Genomic DNA, 21,714 nt, shown 5'->3' on the forward strand with positions numbered 1-21,714 from the left:
AAGATGTCCAACTGACCATTCTTTAAGAACCTCCAAAGAAGAAGATCCTGTCTCTCTCCAAGGAAGTCTTATACTAAATGTGGAAGGGATCCCCAAGGGCCATCTATTCCAACCCCATTTTACTATGCAGATGGACATTTCTGAAAGATGTTAATCTGACCACTCTTTAAGGACCTCCAAAGAAGAAGACCACTCTTTAAGGACCTCCAAAGATCGTCTATCACTTTTCAAGGTAATACTATACTATGTGTTGCAGGTACCCCAAGGGTCATCTAGTGCAACCCCATTTGGCTATGCAGGAAGACACTCTTTAAAGATGTCCACCTGGCCTCTATTTAAGGACCTCCAAAGAAAGAGAGTATCATTCCCCAAGGCAGTCTTATACTAAATGTGGAATGAACTCCCAAGGGCCATCTAGTCCAGCCCAGTTCTGCTGGGCTGGAAGACACCGTTGAAAGTCATCAAACTCTGTTTAAGGATCTTCAGAGAAGGAGAGCCTGTCATTCTCTGATGTAGTTTTATATTAACTGTACAAGGGACCTCCAAGGGTCATCTAGTCCAACCTCTTTCTGCTGGGCAGGAAGACACCCTTGTAAGATGTCCATCCAAACTCCAAAGATAGTCCATCACTCTTCAAGGCAGTTCTGTACTAGGTGTTGCAGGTACCCAAAGGGTCATCTAGTCCAACCCCATTCAGCTATGCAGGAAGACACTCTTGAAAGATGTCCACCTGACCTCTATTTAAGGACTCCAAAGAAAGAGAGTATCACTCTCCAAGGCAGTCTTATACTAAACATGGAAGGGACACCCAAGGGCCATCAAGTCCAACCTCTTTCTACTATGCAGGAAGGCACTTTTGAAAGATGTCCATCTGACCACTCTTTAAGGACCTCCAAAGAAGGATAGTCTATCACTTTCCAAGAAATTTCATATTCTGCTAGAGTTGGAAGGGATCTTCAAAGGCCATCAAGTCCTATCCCATTCTGCTCCAATGAGAGCTCTCCTAAAAGATGCCCATCTGACATCATTTTGAGGAACTCCAAAGATAGAAAGTCCACAATCCTCCAAAACCAATCATAATCTGCAAGAATGGGAAGGGACCCCCAGAGGCCATCTAGTCCTACATCATTTGGCCATGCAGGAAGACAAAACAAAAGCTCTCTCAAAAGATGCCCATCCAACCTCTGGTAAAGAGCCCACTAGCCTTTAAGGCAGTATGTTGGAAGGGATCTCAAAGGCCATCTAGTCCAACCCCATTCAGTCATGCAGGAAGAACCAGCTAATGTCCAACCAACTTCTATTTAAGGGTCTTCAAAGATGGCTTTGAGACTCCAAAGGCAGTCTCAGACATGATGGGAGCAAGCTCCTCCTTCTCTGATTCATATATTTACAATCTTTGTCTCTCTGGGATCCCTAACTTTGTGTTGCCCTTGCTGACACTAGATATTCCTGCCCCAGAAGACCTTTGAGAGGAAGTACGGTATATAATCCTAATGGCCTAATGGTGTGCCATGTCAGATTCTATCCAAACTTCAAATGATTCCTAGATCTTATGTGAAGGGTTGAATACCCTTGAAGTTTGGACTAGAGATAGGAGCGAATCCAATCTCTGTCAATTTAAGACCCCCAAACCCATGCAAAAGGTACCTGATGACGACAATGATGCCATCGAAAATGTTGTAGGGGTTCTTAATGTACCCCCAGAGGCCGAAAGCCAGGAGCTTGAGGACCATCTCCAGGGCAAACATGCTGGTGAAGACGATGTTGCTGATCTCCAAGGCATTGGTCAGCTCCTCTGGCTGTGGGAAAGGAGGAAAGGGAAAAGACCCAAGTTGGGATGTTAAATGCTGTAGAGGGAACCCTAAATGTCACCCAAATGGGATCCCCTTCCATCGCATGGAACCATGCTACACTTACAGAATCAATGACTTAGAAGGGATCCCCAGTGGTCTTCTAGTTCAGCTCCATTCTGCATAACTAAAGCACTCCCGAAAGATGGCCTTCCAACCTCCAAAGAAGGAGTGTAGTGTACAACACCATCCAATTGTAAGTGCCATAGAATAGGAGGGGACCTCCAGTGGTCATTTAGTCCAGCCCCATTCTGCCAGCCAGCAAGGCACAACTAAAGCACTCCTGAAAGATGGCCTTTCAGTCTCCAAAGAAGGACTGTAGTGTACATCACCATCCAATTGTATAGTCATAATGCCATAGAATTGGAAGGGGACCCCAGAGGTCATCTAGTCCAGACCCATTCTTCCAGGCAGCAAGGCACAACTAAAACACTCCCAAAATATGGCCTTCCAACCTCTAAAGAAGGAGTGTAGTGTACTTCAGCATCCAATTGTACAATCACAGTGCTGTAGATTTGGAAAGGGTCAAAGGTCATCTAGTCCAGCCCCATTCTGCCAGGCAGTGAGGACAACTAAAACACTCCCAAAATATAGCCTTCCAACCTCCAAAGAAGAAGTTTAGTGTACTCCAACTGTAAGTGCCATAGAATAGGAAGGGACCCCCGGTGATCATTAAGTCCAGCCCCATTCTGGCAGCCAGCAAGGCACAACTAAAGCACTCCTGAAAGATGGCCTTCCAATCTCCAAAGAAGGACTGTAGTGTACATCACCATCCAATTGTACAATTATAGTGCCATAGAATTGGAAGAGGTCCCTAGAGGTCATCTAGTCCAGCCCCTTTATGCCAGGCAGCAAGGCACATCTAAAGCACTCCCAAAAGATGGCCTTCCAACCACTAAAGGAGTATAGTGTACATCACCATCCAATTGTATAGTCATAATGTCACAGAATTGGAAGGGCCCACCAGAGGTCATCTAGTCCAGACCCATTCTGCCAGGCAGCAAATTACAACTAAAACACCCCCGAAATATGGCCTTCCCACCTCCAAAGAAAGAGCGTAAAGTACATGATCATCCAATTGCACAATCCTAATGCCATTGGAAGGGCTCCCAGAGGTCATCTAGTCCAGCCCCATTCTGCCAGGAGGCAAGGCACAACTAAAACACCCCCAAAGGATGGCCTTCCAACCTCCAAAGAAGGAGTGTAGAGTACATGATCATCCAATTGCACAATCCTAATGCCATTGGAAGGGCTCCCAGAGGTCATCTAGCCCAGTCCCATTCTGCTAGGCAGCAAAGCACAACTAAAGAACTCCTGAAAAATGGCCTTTAAACCCGTGAAAGAGAGTTCACCACCATTGAATTGTGCAATCTTAGCTCCATAGAGTTGCAAGGGACCCCAAAGGCCATCTAGTCCAACCCCATTCTGTAAGAAGCTACAAATCCTCTCTAGCATGGCTAGGTCCTCCAGCACAACTCTATATTCAAGGCCAGGCAGAAGAATAGGACAAAAGTGTGCTGGAGGACCAGGAAAGTGCCTAGAGAGAATAACTCTCATCATCATAATCATCATCCAAGGCCCATTGGTGATGCTGGAGCGGATGCAGGCCGAGGACCATGGCATGGATTAAGCCTATTGCTTTCCTCGGGAGAGTTACACAATCCCTTCTCTTCCCGGACTAATCTGTTTAACCAGTGGATTACTGGCTCCCCTATTAGATTCCCAGGGCTTACACATCCCTAAGTCAGTAATCGGTGGATGGAAACCATTTATTTAAGCAACAGAGACACACAAACATCCCTCCCTCGTTCCTTCCATCTATCCATACACACAGAGAGTCCGGGCGATTAAAAAAATGAGCGGCTCAGGTAGGATTAGCATTCCACTTCACTTCACGGTCGCAGGGATTGAAAGCGCTTGGATCGATCGGAGGGAGGAGACGCATTCATTTTCAAATGCTAATTAAGAAAAGCAGACTTGTTTTAAGTATTGCATTTTGCAAAAAAACAAACAAAACTGTGTGTGTGTGTGTGTGGTTGGGAGGCATGTAACAAGGATATATTTTGATTCTGCAATTTCATATCCAGGGTCACAACCAGAAAGTTTGCTAGGAGAGTGCTAGAGAAGTTTGAATCACTTCCCTTTGGAAAGCTTTGAGTCACATTATCTCAGCCTCAGAGGAAGGCAAAGGCAAGCCGCCTCCGATCACACTTTCAGATGAAACTTTAGGATAAGATAACTCTAAGATGGACTCTACTTGGACATACTAGATTATGATTCCAGAGACCAGGGTTTGAATCCTTGCTTGGCCATGGAAACCGAATCGGTCTCTTTGGGCACGTTGGAGTCTCTCGGCCTCAGAAGAAAATCATGGAAAACTTTGAATGATCAAACCTGGCCAATTCAAGGGTTATCCAAAAAGTAAGGTTACAAAAAAAATTGAAATGCAAAGAATGAATATATTTTAATAAAACTTTCATGGATTGTAGCATAGGTATGACATTATTTTCCCCATATAATCACCATTTAGTTCAATACATTTTGTCATCCTTGGGACGGGTTTTGGTGCCTGTGACAAAGAAGTTTCCTTTTGCCTTTTTTATCCAGTTCATCACTTCGACTTTCACCTTGTCATCATTGGAAAAATGTTTTCCACCCAGGTGTTCCTTCAATTTAGTGAACAGATGATAATCACAGGGTGTGTGATCGGGGCTGTGAGAGGGTGTCTTAAAACATCCCAACCCAATGAAGTCAACAACTCTTGTGTTGCATGAGCGGTGTGTGGATGTGCATTGTCATGAAGGAGACAGACTCCCACTGTCAGCATCCCATGATGTTAGATTCGGATAGCTCTGCGAAGTTTCTTCATGGTATCACAATATATTCCGTACCCATCTTGTCACATGCTGCCTTGACATTACATCCTCTCAATAAATTGAAATGATTTTGCGATGAATTGCAGTGGTGTTTATGCCCTTAGCATTTAGGTAGAATCATAGAATCATAGAGACCTCATGGGCCATCCAGTCCAACCCCATTCTGCCAAGAAGCAGGAATATTGCATTCAAAGCACCCCTGACAGATGGCCATCCAGCCTCTGTTTAAAAGCTTCCAAAGAAGAAGCCTCCACCACACTCCGGGGCAGAGAGTTCCACTGCTGAACGGCTCTCACAGTCAGGAAGTACTTCCTCATGTTCAGATGGAATCTCCTCTCTTGTAGTTTGAAGCCATTGATCCATTGTGTCCTAGTCTCCAGGGAAGCAGAAAACAAGCTTGCTCCCTCCTCCCTGTGGCTTCCTCTCACATATTTATACATGGCTATCATATCTCCTCTCAGCCTTCTCTTCTTCAGGCTAAACATGCCCAGCTCCTTAAGCCGCTCCTCATAGGGCTTGTTCTCCAGACCCTTGATCATTTTAGTCACTCTCCTCTGGACACATTCCAGCTTGTCAATATCTCTCTTGAATTGTGGTGCCCAGAATTGGACACAATATTCCAGGTGTGGTCTAACCAAAGCGGAATAGAGGGGAAGCATGACTTCCCTAGATCTAGACACTATGCTCCTATTGACTCAGGCCAAAATCCCATTGGCTTTTTTTGCCGCCACATTACATTGTTGACTCATGTTTAACTTGTTGTCCACGAGGACGCCAAGATCCTTTTCACATGTACTGCTCTCGAGCCATGCATTGTCCCCCATATTACAATGTGAACTTTGCACTTGGAGGGAAAAGAAATGAGGACGCTCATCTCGAATCTTCACCACAACTCCAGTTGATGAGCTACTGACAACTGGCACTGCTCATTCACTTCCGTTGGCTTCCTGCTACATGCCAGTGATACCAATTTGACCCAAGAAAATTTGCCATTGCATGGGTGGTGTGCGGATGCACATTGTCATGAAGGAGACAAACAGAAGGGAAACGGAATGAGGACACTCATCTCTGACCTTCACAACAACATCAGTGGATGAGCAACTGACGACTGGCACTGCTCGTTCACTTCCGTTGGCTTCCTGCTACATGGTAGTGATAACAAGTTCACCTGAGAAGATTTGTCATTGCATGAGCGGTGTGTGGATGCACATTGTCATAAAGGAGACAAACAGAAGGGAAATGGAATGAGGACACTCATCTCTGACCTTCACAACAACACTAGTGGATGAGCAACTGACGACTGGCACTGCTCGTTCACTTCTGCTGGCTTCCTGCTACACGGCAGTGATAACAAGTTCACCTGAGAAAATTTGCCATTGCATGAGCGGTGCGTGGATGCACATTGTCACAAAGGAGACAAACAGAAGGGAAACAGAATGAAGACACTCATCTCTGACCTTCACAACAACACCAGCGGATGAGCAACTGACGACTGGCACTGCTCATTTGCTTCCGCTGGTTTCCCGCTATGTGGCAGTAAGGCCAACTTCACCGGGGAAAATTCCCTGCAAGAGCTACATGCCTTGTAACCTTACTTTCCAGATAAGCCTCGTGTTGTTGTTGTTGTTGCCTGCGTTTTAAAAATCAGGACAGCATCACTAGAATGTCGACAGTGTGGTGTAGTGGTTTTGAATGTTGGAATAAGGTTCTGGAGAACCAGTGTCTGAATCATTTGTCTGAAAGTTTAGCACCAAAGTTGGGTGACTTTGGGTATGTCACACTCTCTCAGCCTCAAGGGACGGACATGGAAAACCTCCTCCAAATAAACTCAAAGAGAGGATGCATAGATGTATAGATCCTTTCTCAACCCTAGAGGAAAGCAATAGCCATTCAGTTCAGGCTTGAGGTCTCTAAGGAGCCCCCGGTAGTGCAGCAGGTTAAACTGCTGAGCTGCTGAACTTGCTGAGCAAAAGGTCGGCAGTACGAATCCAGGGAGCAGGGTGAGCTCCTTGTTAGTCCCAGCTTCTGCCATCTTAGCAGTTCGAAAACATGCAAATGTGAGTAGATCAATAGGTACCACTCCAGTGGGAAGGTAATAGCGCTCAATGCAGTCATGCCAGCCACATGACCTTGGAGGTGTCTATGGACAATGCTGGCTCTTTGGCTTAGAAATGGACATGAGCACCACCCCCAGAGTCAGACATGACTAGACTTAATGTCAAGGAAAACGTTTACTTTTCCTGAGGTCTCCACCTTAAGTAAGCATCCTAAGAAAGCCGTGGCTCCATCCCACCGCCAAAATGGATGTCCTCATCTCCTCTTCTATTCGTTAGCATTCCCTTCCTCTTAATGTCAGGCCTTAATAGCCGGTCCTTTTGGGGACACCCTGCTGTCTCTGAGAGATATCTATGTACTTCTCAGCATCTTACTGCAAAACGGCATCTCATTTCAAGGGGCATAAATGCCAGGCAAGATTAGATCAGTAGCGGCAATTCCTCGTCCGCCCCCCTCACCCCAAGAACCTGAAAAATGCGGAGACGGAAGGCCATCTTTTACCTTTGGAAACAGAGAGCCATTGGATGGATTATACCTGACCCGGTCGATGGAGAGAAAGCAGAGGGAAGGGATGAATCATGAGAGCAAAACGGTCCCTGAGGCAAAAAGCCTTTTAAGACAGCAATTGAGGACTTACTCCAAAGGCTGGAGCCTAAAAATGTGGACTTTTACTTTATATAAGGCATTTCCCCTCTTTATTAGCAATGATGTATGGATTATGGAGGGAAAAAGAAGGGGGTTCCAATTGTGGATTTCAAAAGAAGAAGAAGAGCAAGCTTGTTTTCTGCTTCCCTGGAGACTAGGACGCAATGGAACAATGGCTTCAAACTACAAGAGAGGAGATTCCATCTGAACATTAGGAAGAACTTCCTGACTGTGAGAGCCGTTCAGCCGTGGAACTCTCTGCCCCGGAGTGTGGTGGAGGCTCCTTCTTTGGAAGCTTTTAAACAGAGGCTGAATGGCCATCTGTCAGGGGTGCTTTGAATGCAATATTCCTGCTTCTTGGCAGGGGGTTGGACTGGATGGCCCATGAGGTCTCTTCCAACTCTTTGATTCTATGATTTTATGATTCTAAGATATGTGAGGGGAAGATGTCATAGGGAGGAGGGAGCAAGCTTCCTTTCTGCTGCCCTGGAGACTAGGACGCAATGGAAGAATGCCTTCAAACTACAGGAAAGGAGATTCCACCTGAACATTAGGAAGAACTTTCTGACTGTTCAGCAGTGGAACTCTCTGCCCCTAAGTGTGGTGGAGGCTCCTTCTTTGGAGGGTTTTAAATAGAGGTTGGATGGCCATCTGTCACGGGTGCTTTCAAGGCAATTTTCCTCCTTCTTGGCAGAATGGAGTTGGACTGGATGACCCGAGATCCCTTCCAACTCTACGATTCTATGATTCTAAGATTGAATCCCTACTTCTGGTCTCTCCATCCAAAGAGCAGGGATTTGTCTCCATTGCAGAAATGGATCCCAACTTTCAGTGAGATTGGGACTTGTTTACTTTTTTTCCGACAGCAAAAGTGGAGGTGAACTCCAGCTATTGGGTTCATGAACCAGAGGAGTGTCATCAAAGGCTTTCATGGCCAGAATCAGTGGGTTGATGTGAGTTTTCCAAGCTGTATGATCATGTCCCAGAAGCATTCTCTCCTGACATTTTGCCCACATCTATGGCAGGTATCCTCAGAGTTTGTGAAGCCTGTTGGAAACTAGGCAAGTGGGGTTTATATACCTGTGGAATAATGTCCTGGGTGGAAGAAAGAACTCTTCTCTGCTTGAGACAAATGTGAATGTTGCAATTGGCCACCTTGATTAGCATTGAATGGCCTTGCATCTTCAAAGCCTGGCTGCTTCCTGCCTCCCAACAAAGGATTCTCACAGGAATCAGACAGTCTTTGAAGCTGCAAGGCAATTCAATGCTAACCAAGGTGGCCAATTGCAACATTCACACTTGCCTCAAGCAGACAAGAGTTCTTTCTCCCACCCAGGACATTATTCCACAGGTATACAAACTCCACTTGCCTAGTTTCCAACAGACCTCACAACCTCTGAGGATGCCTGCCATAGAGGTGGGTGAAACGTCAAGGGAGAATGCTTCTGGAACATGGCCATATAAAGCCCTATACGGCTCCGGCCCAGTGTACTTGTCCAAATGTATCTCCCTCTACATTCCGCCTGTAGTTTAAGATCCACCGAGGAGGCCCTGCTCTTGGTCCCGCCAGCCTCGAAAAACACGTTTGGTGGGGACGAGGGACAGGGCCTTCTCGGTGGTGACCCCCCACTTGTGGAACTCGCTCCCCAGTGAGATTTGATCGGTGTCCTCCCTTCTTTCCTTTAGAAAAGAACTGAAATCGTGGTTGTGGAACCAGGCCTTTGGCTAGCAGGCATAACGGCACTTTGGACACTGAACTGGACCACATGATTGTAATAATAATGGAAACGGCTATTGTATAACTAATGCTATTGTTTTAATTTATTGTGTATTTATGGTTTTATATTGTTGTTTACTGTGATATTGTGGCATTGAATTGTTGCCAGTGTTAGCCGCTCTGAGTCCCCCCTCGGGGGTTGAGAAGGGCGGGGTAGAAATGTTGTAAATAATAAATAAATAAATAATACAGCCTGGAAAACTCACAGCAACCCAACTAGAGGAGTGTAATTCAAAGTGTTCTCCAAAGGGAGGAAGAAAAGAAGGAGTAAAACACTGAAAATGGTCAGACAATAAATGTGAAGTTCACAGAATAGTTCCAGTAATTGTGTGTCTTAATATGTGTGTTTGATGTTAATGTGATTGTCTTAAATTTAGTTGTGTTAGATGTAGTATTTTTAGTTTTATATAAAACTACTATCTATATCAAAAGTTCTGAGAGTGCCTTGGACTGCGAGAAGATCCAACCAGTCCATCCTCCAGGAAATAAAGCCCGGCTGCTCATTGGAGGGAAGGAGACTAGAGACAAAGTTGAAGTCCTTTGGCCACATCATGAGGAGACAGCAAAGCCTAGAGAAGACAATTATGCTGGGGAAAGTGGAAGGTAAAAGGAAGAGGGGCCGACCAAGGGCAAGATGGATGGATGGCATCCTTGAAGCGGCTGGACTGACCTTGAGGGAGCTGGGGGTGGTGACGGTCGACGGGGAGCTCTGGCGTGGGTTGGTCCATGAGGTCACGAGGAGTCGGAGACGACTGAACGAATGAAGAACAACTATCTATATCAGGCATGGGCAAACTTGAGCCCTCCAGGTGTTTTGGACTTCAACTCGAACAATTCCTAACAGCCTACTGGCTGTTAGGAATTGTGGGAGTTGAAATCCAAAACACCTGGAGGGCCCAAGTTTGCCCATGCCTGATATCGATACTAACTTACATGAAACTTATAATACTACAACTAACACAAGGGGCTCTTATCTGCCCCCTCTTGTGGCTGCATCTGAGAACTGCATACGGACGTAGAGGCCAGTTTACTGCCATTTTAAATGTGGGACAGATTTTGGAACCAAAACCCCCCAATTATTTAAGTTGAATAGTGAAGACGATATGTGCCACCTTTGGTTTAGATCCATGATGCCATGAAAGAGTCTTCGTGGTACAAACCAACCAACAAACAAACATGTACACATACTTTGGCTGTTATACATAAAGTTGAATCATTGTTTGTTTGTACTGGTTTCAGTCCAAGATCACTAGGGCTTCAACTGTGGTCTCCAAGCGCTGGAGAGATTTAATCCAAATGAATGGATGCTGAGGCTTTATGCCTGTCGAGGGGCTCTCATCTGTCATGCCATTACTCATCGCCATTAATAGACTTTTGTGGAGCGGCGCTCCGGAAAATGCCCACTCCACGGTTCTGGAGTCAGGCAACAGAACAAAGAGTTCAGGGCTTCATGCAGCTCATTAAGAACGAGTCGGGTTTGAGGAAATGTCCCTTTCGGCCGATGCCTTTTGCAGGAAGGACAGAGCCTGCCTCATAAAGGGAGAAAGGGAATGAGGAGAAAGGACATTTGTGTCCTTTGGGGGTCTCCAAGAAAACAATAGCCACACTCCAGACGGCCTAGGCATGAGCGGGAAAAGGGACGTTGGGTTTTTCAAGGATATTTGGATGAATCAGGGAGATGTTAGTGTTGATGCAAAGAGAGGAGCAGGAAAAACGATTAGTGTCCATGTCAAAGGAGGGATTCATCCACTTTGGCTTTTATTCCAGACTTTAAAGCAGTGGTTCTCAACCTTCCTAATGCCGCGACCCCTTAATGAAGTTCCTCTATTTGCAAAGACGATAGGAAACTTTTGAGTCCCATCTTAAGGATTGATGGCCACAGGGTGCGTCTACACCAGTAGTTGTCAACCTTCTTAAGGCCGTGACCCCTTAATACAGTTCCTCATGTTGTGGTGACCCCCAACCATAAAATATTTTCTTTACTACTTCATAGGGTGCATCATAGGGTGCGTCTACACCAGTGGTTGTCAACCTTCTTAATGCTGTGACCCCTTAATGCAGTTCCTCTATTTGCAAAGACGATAGGAAACTTTTGAGTCCCATCTCAAGGCTTGATGGTCATAGAGTGCATCTACACCAGTGGTTGTCAACCTTCTTAAGGCTGTGACCCCTTAATACAGTTCCTCATGTTGTGGTGACCCCCAACCATAAAATATTTTCGTTACTACTTCATAAATGTAATTTTACTACTGTTAGGCATCGTAATGTAAATATCGGATATGCAGGATATATTTTCATTCATTGGACCAAATTTGATGCAAAGGAGGGTTTGATATTTTCATTTGGGAGTTGTAGTTGGTGGGATTTATAGTTCATCTGCAATCAAAGAGCATTCTGAACTCCACCAAGGATGGAATTGAACCAAACTTGGCACATAGAACTCCCATGACCAACAGAAAATATTGGAAGGGTTTGGGGGGCATTGACCTTGAGTTTTGGAGTTGTAGTTCACCTACATCCAGAGAACACTGTGGACTCAAACAATGATGGATCTGGACCAAACTTGGCACAAATACTCAATATGCCCAAATGTGAGCACCAGTGGAATTTGGAGAAAATAGACTTTGAAATTTGGGAATTGTAGTTGCTGGGATTTATAGTTCACCTACAATCAAAGCGCATTCTGAACTCTACCAATGATAGAATTGGGCCAAACCTCCCACACAGAGCCCCCACAACCAACAGAAAATACTGTGGTTTTTTATGGTCTTTGGTGACCCCTCTGACACCCCTTTGCGACCCCCCCAGGGGTCCTGACCCCCAAGTTGAGACATGGTACTTTAAAGGAACTACTAAAGTTTCCACAGTTAGGTTTAGGAAAAGAGCTCTCCAAGGTCCTGAGCGCACAAAGAGGGCTGGGATAGCTGTTGAAGGACTTGAATTTGGTCTCCAACTGACTATCCCAAAAGAGCTGTCCAAGGTAAACCAAGTTCAGCCCAGAAGGAGCTCTCCGAGGACTTGGATCCTACTTTTCTTATTAATAATGCTAAAGCCTAGCTCCACATTATAGTCTGGGATACAATCTGGAGCAGATCCATGGTACCTACTTGTTCGTGGTACTCAATGCCCATGCTCAGGGTGTTGATGAGGATGGCGATCATGATGCCCCGGTTGAAGTACTTGCTCTCCACAATCCGTGTCAGCTTCTCCCCAAAGGCCTTCCAGATCCGACAGATTCTGTTCTGCTCCTTGGGTGCTTTCTTCTTCCTCTTCTTCTTGTTCCGCTGCTGCTGGATCTGGTCCCGTTGGTCTCCCCGTCGGACGTCCTGCGTGAACTCGTAAACCCCGTTGTTGTCCTCCTCGGATTCACAGCTCTCTGACTCACTGCACTCGAACTCGGGATCTTCCAGGATGCGGGCACAGTAAGGGCAGTTCTGGAGCTCACAGTTGGACATGTTGGACTGAGGGCTGGGCAGTGGGCACGGGACGTTGAGTCCGGACAACCGGCTCGAGGTCCGGCAGAGACCTGAAATGGGACAGAGATGGGTCAGAGGGATGGGGCAACTGTGGTTCACTTGCACATATTATGTTTCACCTGTTTTCTTGATTTTCCATATTCTTGAACCGTCTTCATCCTTGCAACACATATGTCATTTCAGGCAGTGTCCAAGTTACAAACACCCGACTTACAAACTACTCATAGTTAAGAACAGGAATGAGACAACAACAAATGAGAGAAATCTATTTCTTGGAAGGGAAATTCATTCCTGGAAGAGTTATTATCATGGGGAAAAGGTATCTCCACTGAAGCTTTATCCCCAATCCTTGTTTCTACAACAAGCCACATTTTTCAAAAGCCAGAAAGTGAAGGAAAGCCTTCTGAACAGGAGCATAATCTGCAAAACAAACACCACAAGGGTGTTAACCATTCCCTATGCTACCCAAAGCTAATATAGATATAGTTTTGGCTGGAGTTACACTTAAAATGTGCCTGCTCCGACTTACATACAAACTCAAGAAAAAACCTACAGAACTTATCTTGTTCGTAATCTTGTGACTGTCTGTACTCTCATTTTTGACCTCAAGTAAGGAGATAAGTAATCATTCCTCCTTATCCAAGACCTCATTCCAAAACTGGGTAGTTATGGGGGATCTCAAATGAGGACTTTGGTGGTATTTTTTAGCACAAGTTGAATTGGACTAGACCAGTGGTTCTCAACCTGTGGGTTCCCAGGTGTTTTGGCCTACAACTCCCAGAAATTCCAGCCAGCTGTTAGGATTTCTGGGAGTTAAAGGCCAAAACAGCTCAGGACTCACAGGTTGAGAACCACTGGACTAGATGGTCCTTGAGGTCCCACCCACATTAAGGCTGAAAGGTGGTGGACTCTCCATCTTTGGAGGTCTTTCAACAAAAAACAGGTTTCTTTTGGAGCTGTGTCCCCCAGAATGGAAGAAAGGGTTTGGTCTAGATGGCCCTTGGGGGCCCCCTTCCACATTAAAGTTGGAAGGTGGTGGACTCTCCATCTTTGGAGGTCTTTCAACAAAAATCAGATAGGTTTCTTTTGGAGCGGTGTCCCCCAGAATGGTAGAATGGAATTGGACTAGATGGCCTTTGGGGTCCCTTTCACATCTAACGTAGGACTGTCTTGGAAAGTGGTGGACTCCACATCTTTGGGTATCTTTCAGGATGTTAAAATGGAATTAGACTAGATGACCCTTGGGGTCCCTTCTACATCTAGCAGAAGTTGTGGATCTTTGGAAACCTTTCCACAAATGTTGGAAGGAGATCTTTCATGAATTGTGCTTCCTGCATGGCAAAAGGGGATTGGACTAGATGGCTCTTGGGGACCCTTCCACATCTAGTAGAAGACTGGAAGATGGTGGACTCTCCACCTTTGAGGATTCTTCCATAAAGGTCAGGCTAGCTGGCCCTTGGGAGTCACAAATCTAGCAGAAATTGGTGAACTCTCTATCTTCAGAAGTCTTTCCATGAATGTTGGAAGGAGATCTATTATGAGTTGTGCCTTTCTACATGGAAAAAAGGGGATCTGACTAGATGGCTTTTGGGGACCCTTCCACATCTAGTAGAAGACTGGAATTGAGATGTTTGGAAGGTATCTTTCAGCATGGCCAAATAGGTTCTTTTCCAATTCTATTCCATTGGACGTACATGCCCAAACCCCTTACCGTGTTCTCCAATCAAATGGTGGAGCTTGTCATAGGAACCCATGTTGAAGTGGGCCGGGCTGTTGACCATGGTCAGTGGTGTGGCACAGCCGTTGCCTCCTCCTGCTCCTCCTCCAGCTGCCCTCCCTTTGGGGATGGTAGCCAGGCTCTCCTTGCTGATGGGAGAAGGTAGGATGGTTGGGTAGTTCATGTTGCCTCCGTGATGGCTCAGCCGGATGTTGGGAGACTTGCATTTGACCCGGGCATCTTCCACGTGACAGTCGGCATGATAGATGCTACGCACCGACTCTGAATCTGGAGGCTTCCTGAAGTGCGGTGACAGCGATGGCAATGGGCTGCTGGGCTTCACCACACTGAGTTCAAGATCCCCAGCCTCCGGATTGGCACGAGTGCCATTGCTGAGATGGTAATGGTGATGGTGGTGGTGGTGGTGATGGACGGACGGGACCCGCTTCTTCCGTGGAGGCCCTTGCCCCCCGCTGCTATCAGGATCCACCTTTTTCCGCCGCTTGCTCTGCCAGTTGTTGTAGAGGCGCAAAGTCCGGCGCTTGGCCTTCCGGTAAATGTGGCAGAGGTATTTGAGGAGCTCGTCATAGCAGCTTCCTGGCTCGGAGAAGCTGGCGATTGTGCTGTCGTCGGAGAGGTAGCGCGCCCGCTGCTCCTGCATGAGCTGGTTCTCCCGCTGCTTCGTTTCGGAAAACTGTGTTGCTATCACAACCAGGCACAAGTTGATCATGAAGAAAGAACCCACCTGGGCACAGATGGAAAGGGGGAGAGGGAATGAAAAACCCACATTACTTACAATTGGGAGCAATCTGGTTGAGCCCAAAGCTGGGTTGGATTTGATCAGGGAAGCCACAGCTTTGCAAGACCTGAGCAAGAAGGCAGCTGATGTCTGGGGATGCATCTACACTGGAGAATCAACACAATTTGATACCACTTTAATTGCCACAATTCAATGCTGTGGACTAGGAGCCCCCAGTGGTGCAATGGGTCAAACCCTTGTGCTAGCAGGACTGTTGACTGAAAGGTCGGCGGTTCCAATCTGGGGAGCAGGGTGAGCTCCCATCTGTCAGCTCCAGCTTCCCAAGTGGAGACATAAGAGAAGCCTCCCACAGGATGGTAAAACATCTGGTACCCCCTGGGCAGCATACTTGCAGATGGCCAATTCTCTCACACCAGAAGCAACTTGCAGTTTCCTCAGTCGCTTCTGACACACACAAAAAATGCTGTGGACTCATGGAAACTGAAGTTTACTTAGGTTATAAGCATTCATTGACAGAGAAGAATAAAGACTTAATAAAACTACCACTCCCAGAATTCCATAGCATTAAAAGCCATGGCAGTTCAAGTACAGTCAAACTGCATCCATTCTTCCATGTAGATGAAGCCTGGGACATCTTTGGAATTTTCTCATTCACAGGGTCACAACAACAACAACAACAACAACAACAACAACAACAACAACTTTATTTCTTACTCATCTCCTAATGGCTTGAGGAGGGTTACAACACAGCTAAAGACACATAACAATTATAGAAAATATGCATATTAAATCCTATTTCTACAAAATGCATATATTAAAATACACAGAGCAATGATTGAAATAAAATGAACCATCCATCAAAATTGGCGCTGGGTGCATCTACACTGCAGAATGAATGTGATTCGGCACTACCTTCGCTCCTTATGGCTCCATGCAATGGCATCCTGGAAAGGATAGTTTGGTGTGCCAACGGTGCTATCTGTATAGAGAAGGCTACAGACCTTGTAAAGCTACAACTCCCAGGATTCCACAGCCCTGCTCAGGACTTGCAAAGTGAGGGTAGGTGTGGCATAATAATAATAATAATAATAATAATAATAATAATAATAATGCTATACATGTGAGATTGGATTCAGCCAGATTGCTGCGGGGAATGCACAACTCCCTTGTTGCATTGGTTGCAATTCAGAAATGGTTAGCAATCTGGTTGCTTCTAACTATCCAATTCGCAGCTAGATTGCAATTCGGAAACAGTTAGCAATCTGGTTGCATCTAAGTATCCAATTTGCAGCTAGACTGCAATTCGGAAATGGTTAGCAATCTGGTTGCTTCTAACTATCCAATTTGCAGTTAGATTGCAATTCGGAAACGGTTAGCAATCTGGTTGCTTCTAACTATCCAATTTGCAGTTAGATTGCAATTCGGAAACGGTTAGCAATCTGGTTGCATCTAACTATCCAGTTCGCAGCTAGATGGCAATTCGGAAACGGTTAGCAATCTAGTTGCTTCTAACTATCCAAATCACAGCTAGATGGCAATTTGGAAACGGTTAGCAATCTGGTTGAATCTAACTATCCAATTTGCAGCTAGATTGAAATTCAGAAATGGTTAGCAATCTGGTTGCATCTAACTATCCAGTTTGCAGTTAGATTGCAATTCGGAAATGGTTAGCAATCTGGTTGCTTCTAACTATCCAATTCGCAGCTAGATTGCAATTCGGAAATGGTTAGCAATCTGGTTGCATCTAACTATCCAATTCGCAGTTAGATTGAAATTCTGAAATGGTTAGCAATCTGGTTGCATGTAATTATCCAATTCGCAGTTAGATTGAAATTCGGAAATGGTTAGCAATCTGGTTGCTAACTATCCAATTTGCAGCTACGAGTTTGCACGACTTGCTCAGGGGCATCTTTGAGATCTCTGAGTCATCAGTCAAAGCTAAACTTCAGGGTTCTCCAAAGATGCCCCAGACATCAGCTGCAAAACCAAGACCTGCCCTGTTGTGATCTTGCAAACCATGCCTTCTTTGGTTGAATCGAGTCGTTTTTAAGGTTGTGAGCTGCTTTGGGCCTCAAGGAACAAATAAATATCATAATGACAGCAACAATGACAAACTATAAATGGCATGCAGCCTGACTGCAACTCCTTTGTTGCAACAACTCCATTTCCCCCAATTAAAATAGCTAGTAATGAACTTCAAAGCTTCTCCCGTCCCATACTTACTATTATAAGTAGTATAAAATATATAAAATTGTAAAAAGAGTGCGCATCCATGACATAATACATGATGTCAACCCATCCTTCCAGGGTTATGACCTGCAAGGGAAGAAGAAAAGAGAGAAAGGTCAGGGGGAAATATTGGGTTCAAATGTCCCGGTTTCTCTTCCCACCTTACAAGAGCATTTCCCATGAAAACTCCAAAGTTTGAGAATGGGACTTTGGGGACTGCAACTCCCAGAGTCCCCCGAATGGAGGAAAATCGTTGTCTCTAAAAACATAGCTTCCCCATTCACCAGGAAGAACGGACACTGATATGCAATGTTTAATTTTCCTTTGAACGGCTCGTTTCCTGGGATCTTAATTAAGTCCTTGGTTTCCTTCGTTCCGTAGCAAAAAGGAGATGGAAAACGCCACTTCCCCGCTTGATTTTGCCACTTAATTAAAGCCAATTTCCCTCCTTGTTCGGCTATTTAACAGGAGTAGCAGGGAGGGAAAACGATGCAACTTTAATACACGAAATGAGAATGAGCTTCTAAGAGTGCATTTACACTGTCAAATGAATGCAGTTTGACACCACTTGAACTGTTGTGGCTCACGGCTATGGGATCCTGAGATTTGTAGTATGCACTCTTGGCCAGAGAAGGATAGTGGCCTTTGGGAACTACAGCTCCTGGGAATCCACTGCATTGGGCCCAGACCATTCAGATGGTGTTGATTGTGAGGTCTCTTCCCCAAAATCTGGCAAACTAGAATTCCCAAAGAATGAAGAAAGGGCTAATGTTTTTTTCACTGCAAGTCCCATCATCCCTTAGCCAGCATGCTGGGAATGTTAGTCCAAAAAGAAGGAGCCCAGAGAGGCCACTCTTTAACAGAGGAGCTGACAGTTCTCATAAACTATATATCCTGGGATCTCGTTGTATTAAGCCATGGCCATTTAAGTGGTGTCAAACTGGATTCATCCAACAGTGTAGATCAGGTATGGAGAAACCCAGGCCCAGGGGCTGGATGAGGCCCCTTGGGCTTTTTTCTCAGGCCCTCCTCTCTCTCACCATCCTATCCTTCCTTCCTTCTCTCTTTCCTTCCTCCTTTCCTTCCCCTTTCTTCTTCCCTTCCACCCTTTCGTCCTTCCTTCCCTCTCTCCCTCTTTCTCCTTCCTTCCTTTTTGTCTTTCCTTCATTCTCTCTTTCCTCCCCCCCTTTGTTGCTCCCTCCATTTCCTTCTACTCTTTCATTTTTCCTCCCTCTCCCCGTCTTTCTCCTTCCTTCCTTCCTTCCTTCCTTCCTTCCTTCCTTCCTTCTCTCTTTCCTTTCTCCTTTCCTTCCTTCTCTCTTTCTCCTCAATCCATTCCCTTCTACCCTTTCGTCATTCCTTCCTTCCCTTTTGTCTTTCCTTCCTTCTCTCTTTTTTTTATCCTACTCTTCCTTCCTTCCATCTATCCTTCTCTTCCTCTCTTTCTTCTTTCCTTCTCTTTTTCCTCCCTCAATCCCTCCATCCCTCCCTCCCGTCCTTCTTTCCCTTCCATCCTTTCATTCTTCCTTCCCCTTTTCTTTCCTTTTCTCTTCCTTCCCTCCTTCTTTCTCCCTCTTTCTCCTTCCATCTTTCCCTTCCTGCCTTTCATTCTTCCTTCCTTTTCTCTTTCTCTTCTCCTTCTCTTCCTTCCTTCCTTCCATCCATCCATCACTTGGCAGCCAGTCCTCTTAGCAGGGAGTGCTAGCATCCGACCCTCAAGTTAGAAAGTTTGCCCATGCCTGGTGTAGATGCACCCAAAGTGTAGTTACTTATAGAGGACTCCAGCCACTATTTGTATTCTTGCATTCGTCCTGAATGTCACTGTCAATGGCAAGGGGACTCTAAGCCTATCCTGTGGTCAAGAAATAAAAATACGAATGGCGTTCTCATTAATGCAATAAGTGTCTCACTGAGAAAACTTTTGGCTGCTGGAGGTGCCCAAAATATACCCAACTTGCCAAAGTGTATCCATCTACTGGGTTCACTGGAGAACAAATGCCGTTTGACATTGCTCTCATTGCCCTGGCTCAATGTGATGAGATCCTGGGAGTTGTAGTTTCCCAAGGTCTTCAGCCCCCTGGTCCTGTTGCATTGAGCCAAGCCAGGTAAAGCAGTGCCACACCTGGAATACTGTGTCCAATTCTGGGCACCACAATTCAAGAGAGATATTGACAAGCTGGAATGTGTCCAGAGGAGGGCGACTAAAATGATCAAAGGTCTGGAGAACAAGCCCTATGAGGAGCGGCTTAAGGAGCTGGGCATGTTTAGCCTGAAGAAGAGAAGGCTGAGAGGAGATATGATAGCCATGTATAACTATGTGAGAGGAAGCCACAGGGAGGAGGGAGCAAGCTTATTTTCTGCTTCCTTGCAGACTAGGACGCGGAACAATGGCTTCAAACTACAAGAGAGGAGATTCCATCTGAACACGAGGAAGAACTTCCTGACTGTGAGAGCTGTTCAACAGTGGAACTCACTGCCCCAGAGTGTGGTGGAGGCTCCTTCTTTGGAAGCTTTTAAACAGAGGCTGGATGGCCATCTGTCAGGGGTGATTTGAATGCAATATTCCTGCTTCTTGGCAGAATGGGGTTGGACTGGATGGCCCATGAGGTCTCTTCCAACTCTTTGATTCTATGATTCTAAGCTGCATTCATCCTGCACTGTAGATGCACCAGAAGAAGGCCCCATACTTTGGACAACTACAGCTCCCATGATATTTAAATATCCCACCAACCTACAACTCCCAGGATCCCATAGCATTGGGATTGCATTCCTTTCACAATTTCAATGCCCTTGTAAGGAGGCATCAGCTCCAGACTGAATCCACGCCCCTGTTTTCAAAGAATATGATCCCTTGGAGGGTAATTTAAGGACTGTTGCCACAAAAGAAAACTAATATTTTAGTCAAGACAACAATGCATGTGACACAAGTCACCTAGAAGCGTTCTGCGCTCGCCATAGGTGGCGAAGGGAGTTTTCCAGCCACGGAAAGCGACACTCTTTGGACTCCACTGAAGCCAATGCCTCGTGGAGGGTGCCTTGGAAAAGGCAGAGCAGCTGCCCAAACAGGTGTCTTGCTCCTTTGGGATGAAAAAGGAGAGGGGGGGGGGACCCAGAGGCATATGGGATCCCCTCCCCGCATTTTCTGAGCATTTGCTTTCAGGGGCCAGCAGCCTTGGAAAGCAATGTATTCACGGCAGGCAACAAGTGGAAAGAAGAGATCCATCGCTGTATGTAAAAGGTTTTGTGGTTGGAACTAGTTGCAGGCTCCTTTGGGGAGTCGCTTAGTCTAATACAGAGGGGACTTTGGACAGATTGCACTTGGCGACTTATAGTGGATATATCTGTCTTATATAGATCTGTCTCATACATACATACATACATACATACATTTATCATAACAATCTATCTGACTATCTCAGATAGATATAAGACACCTGTGTGTGTATGTGTGTGTATATGCGCATACATATAAGCACATGCACACATACACACACAGGTTTCTTATATCTATCTGACTATCTCATATTATACAGATAACTGTGTTTCATCTACGTTTATATCTCATATGTTTTCTTATATCTATCTGACTATCTCATGTAGATATCTGTGTTTTATCTATGTTTATATCTCATATATGTTTTTCTCATATATATATATATATTTCTCATATACATACATACAGACATATACATTATATATACATACACACGCACACACTTCTCATATGATCTATCTCTCGTATGTATGTGTATGTATGTATATATATATCATTTATATTTATATCTCATATATATCTGTATCTCTCTCTCTCATATATATATATATACATATATATACATATATATACATATACACACATTTCTCATGTCTATCTAACTATCTCATATATCTATATAAATCTTTGTCTCATCTACATATATGTCTCATATACGGTGTATGTATATACACACATACACACACACATATACATACATACACATTTACTTATATACACACACATATATGTTTCTCATATCTATCTATCTGACTTTCTCATATATGGTATATATTTGTCTATCGTCTATATCTATACTTGTGTATCTTACATATCTATATATCTTTGTTTCTCATATATACACACACACACAAACACACACATGCATTTATGTCTGTCTCATATGTGTGTGTGTGTGTATGTTTATGAGAGCCTTGGTGTTTAGATTGAGCCACAATCGGTTAGTTGTAAGGTGCATCTCCACTATAGAATTAATGCAGTTTGGAACCAACCACTTTAAGGACTCTGGCTAATACTATGGAATCATAAGTTGAGGTTTGTCAAGGCCTTGAGCC

At 45.1% G+C, this 21,714-nt stretch overlaps 1 protein-coding gene across 5 annotated transcripts in view; it reads right to left on the minus strand.

Annotated features, from left to right (window-relative positions):
- The window catches only part of LOC132782099 (voltage-dependent T-type calcium channel subunit alpha-1H), a 229,014-nt gene that overhangs the window by 65,396 nt on the left and 141,904 nt on the right, over positions 1 to 21,714 (minus strand). For all 5 annotated transcript variants that reach the window (XM_067473303.1, XM_067473305.1, XM_067473304.1 and 2 more), the window contains exons 8-11: positions 17,380 to 17,472; positions 14,391 to 15,141; positions 12,311 to 12,729; positions 1,648 to 1,799 (exon numbers count right to left, since the gene is read on the minus strand). In XM_067473303.1, the coding sequence (XP_067329404.1) occupies positions 1,648 to 1,799; positions 12,311 to 12,729; positions 14,391 to 15,141; positions 17,380 to 17,472 (1,415 nt within the window). The remainder of the gene's footprint in view (positions 1 to 1,647; positions 1,800 to 12,310; positions 12,730 to 14,390; positions 15,142 to 17,379; positions 17,473 to 21,714) is intronic.

This window comes from Anolis sagrei, chromosome X (assembly GCF_037176765.1).
Source record: "Anolis sagrei isolate rAnoSag1 chromosome X, rAnoSag1.mat, whole genome shotgun sequence".
Lineage (NCBI taxonomy): Eukaryota > Metazoa > Chordata > Lepidosauria > Squamata > Dactyloidae > Anolis > Anolis sagrei.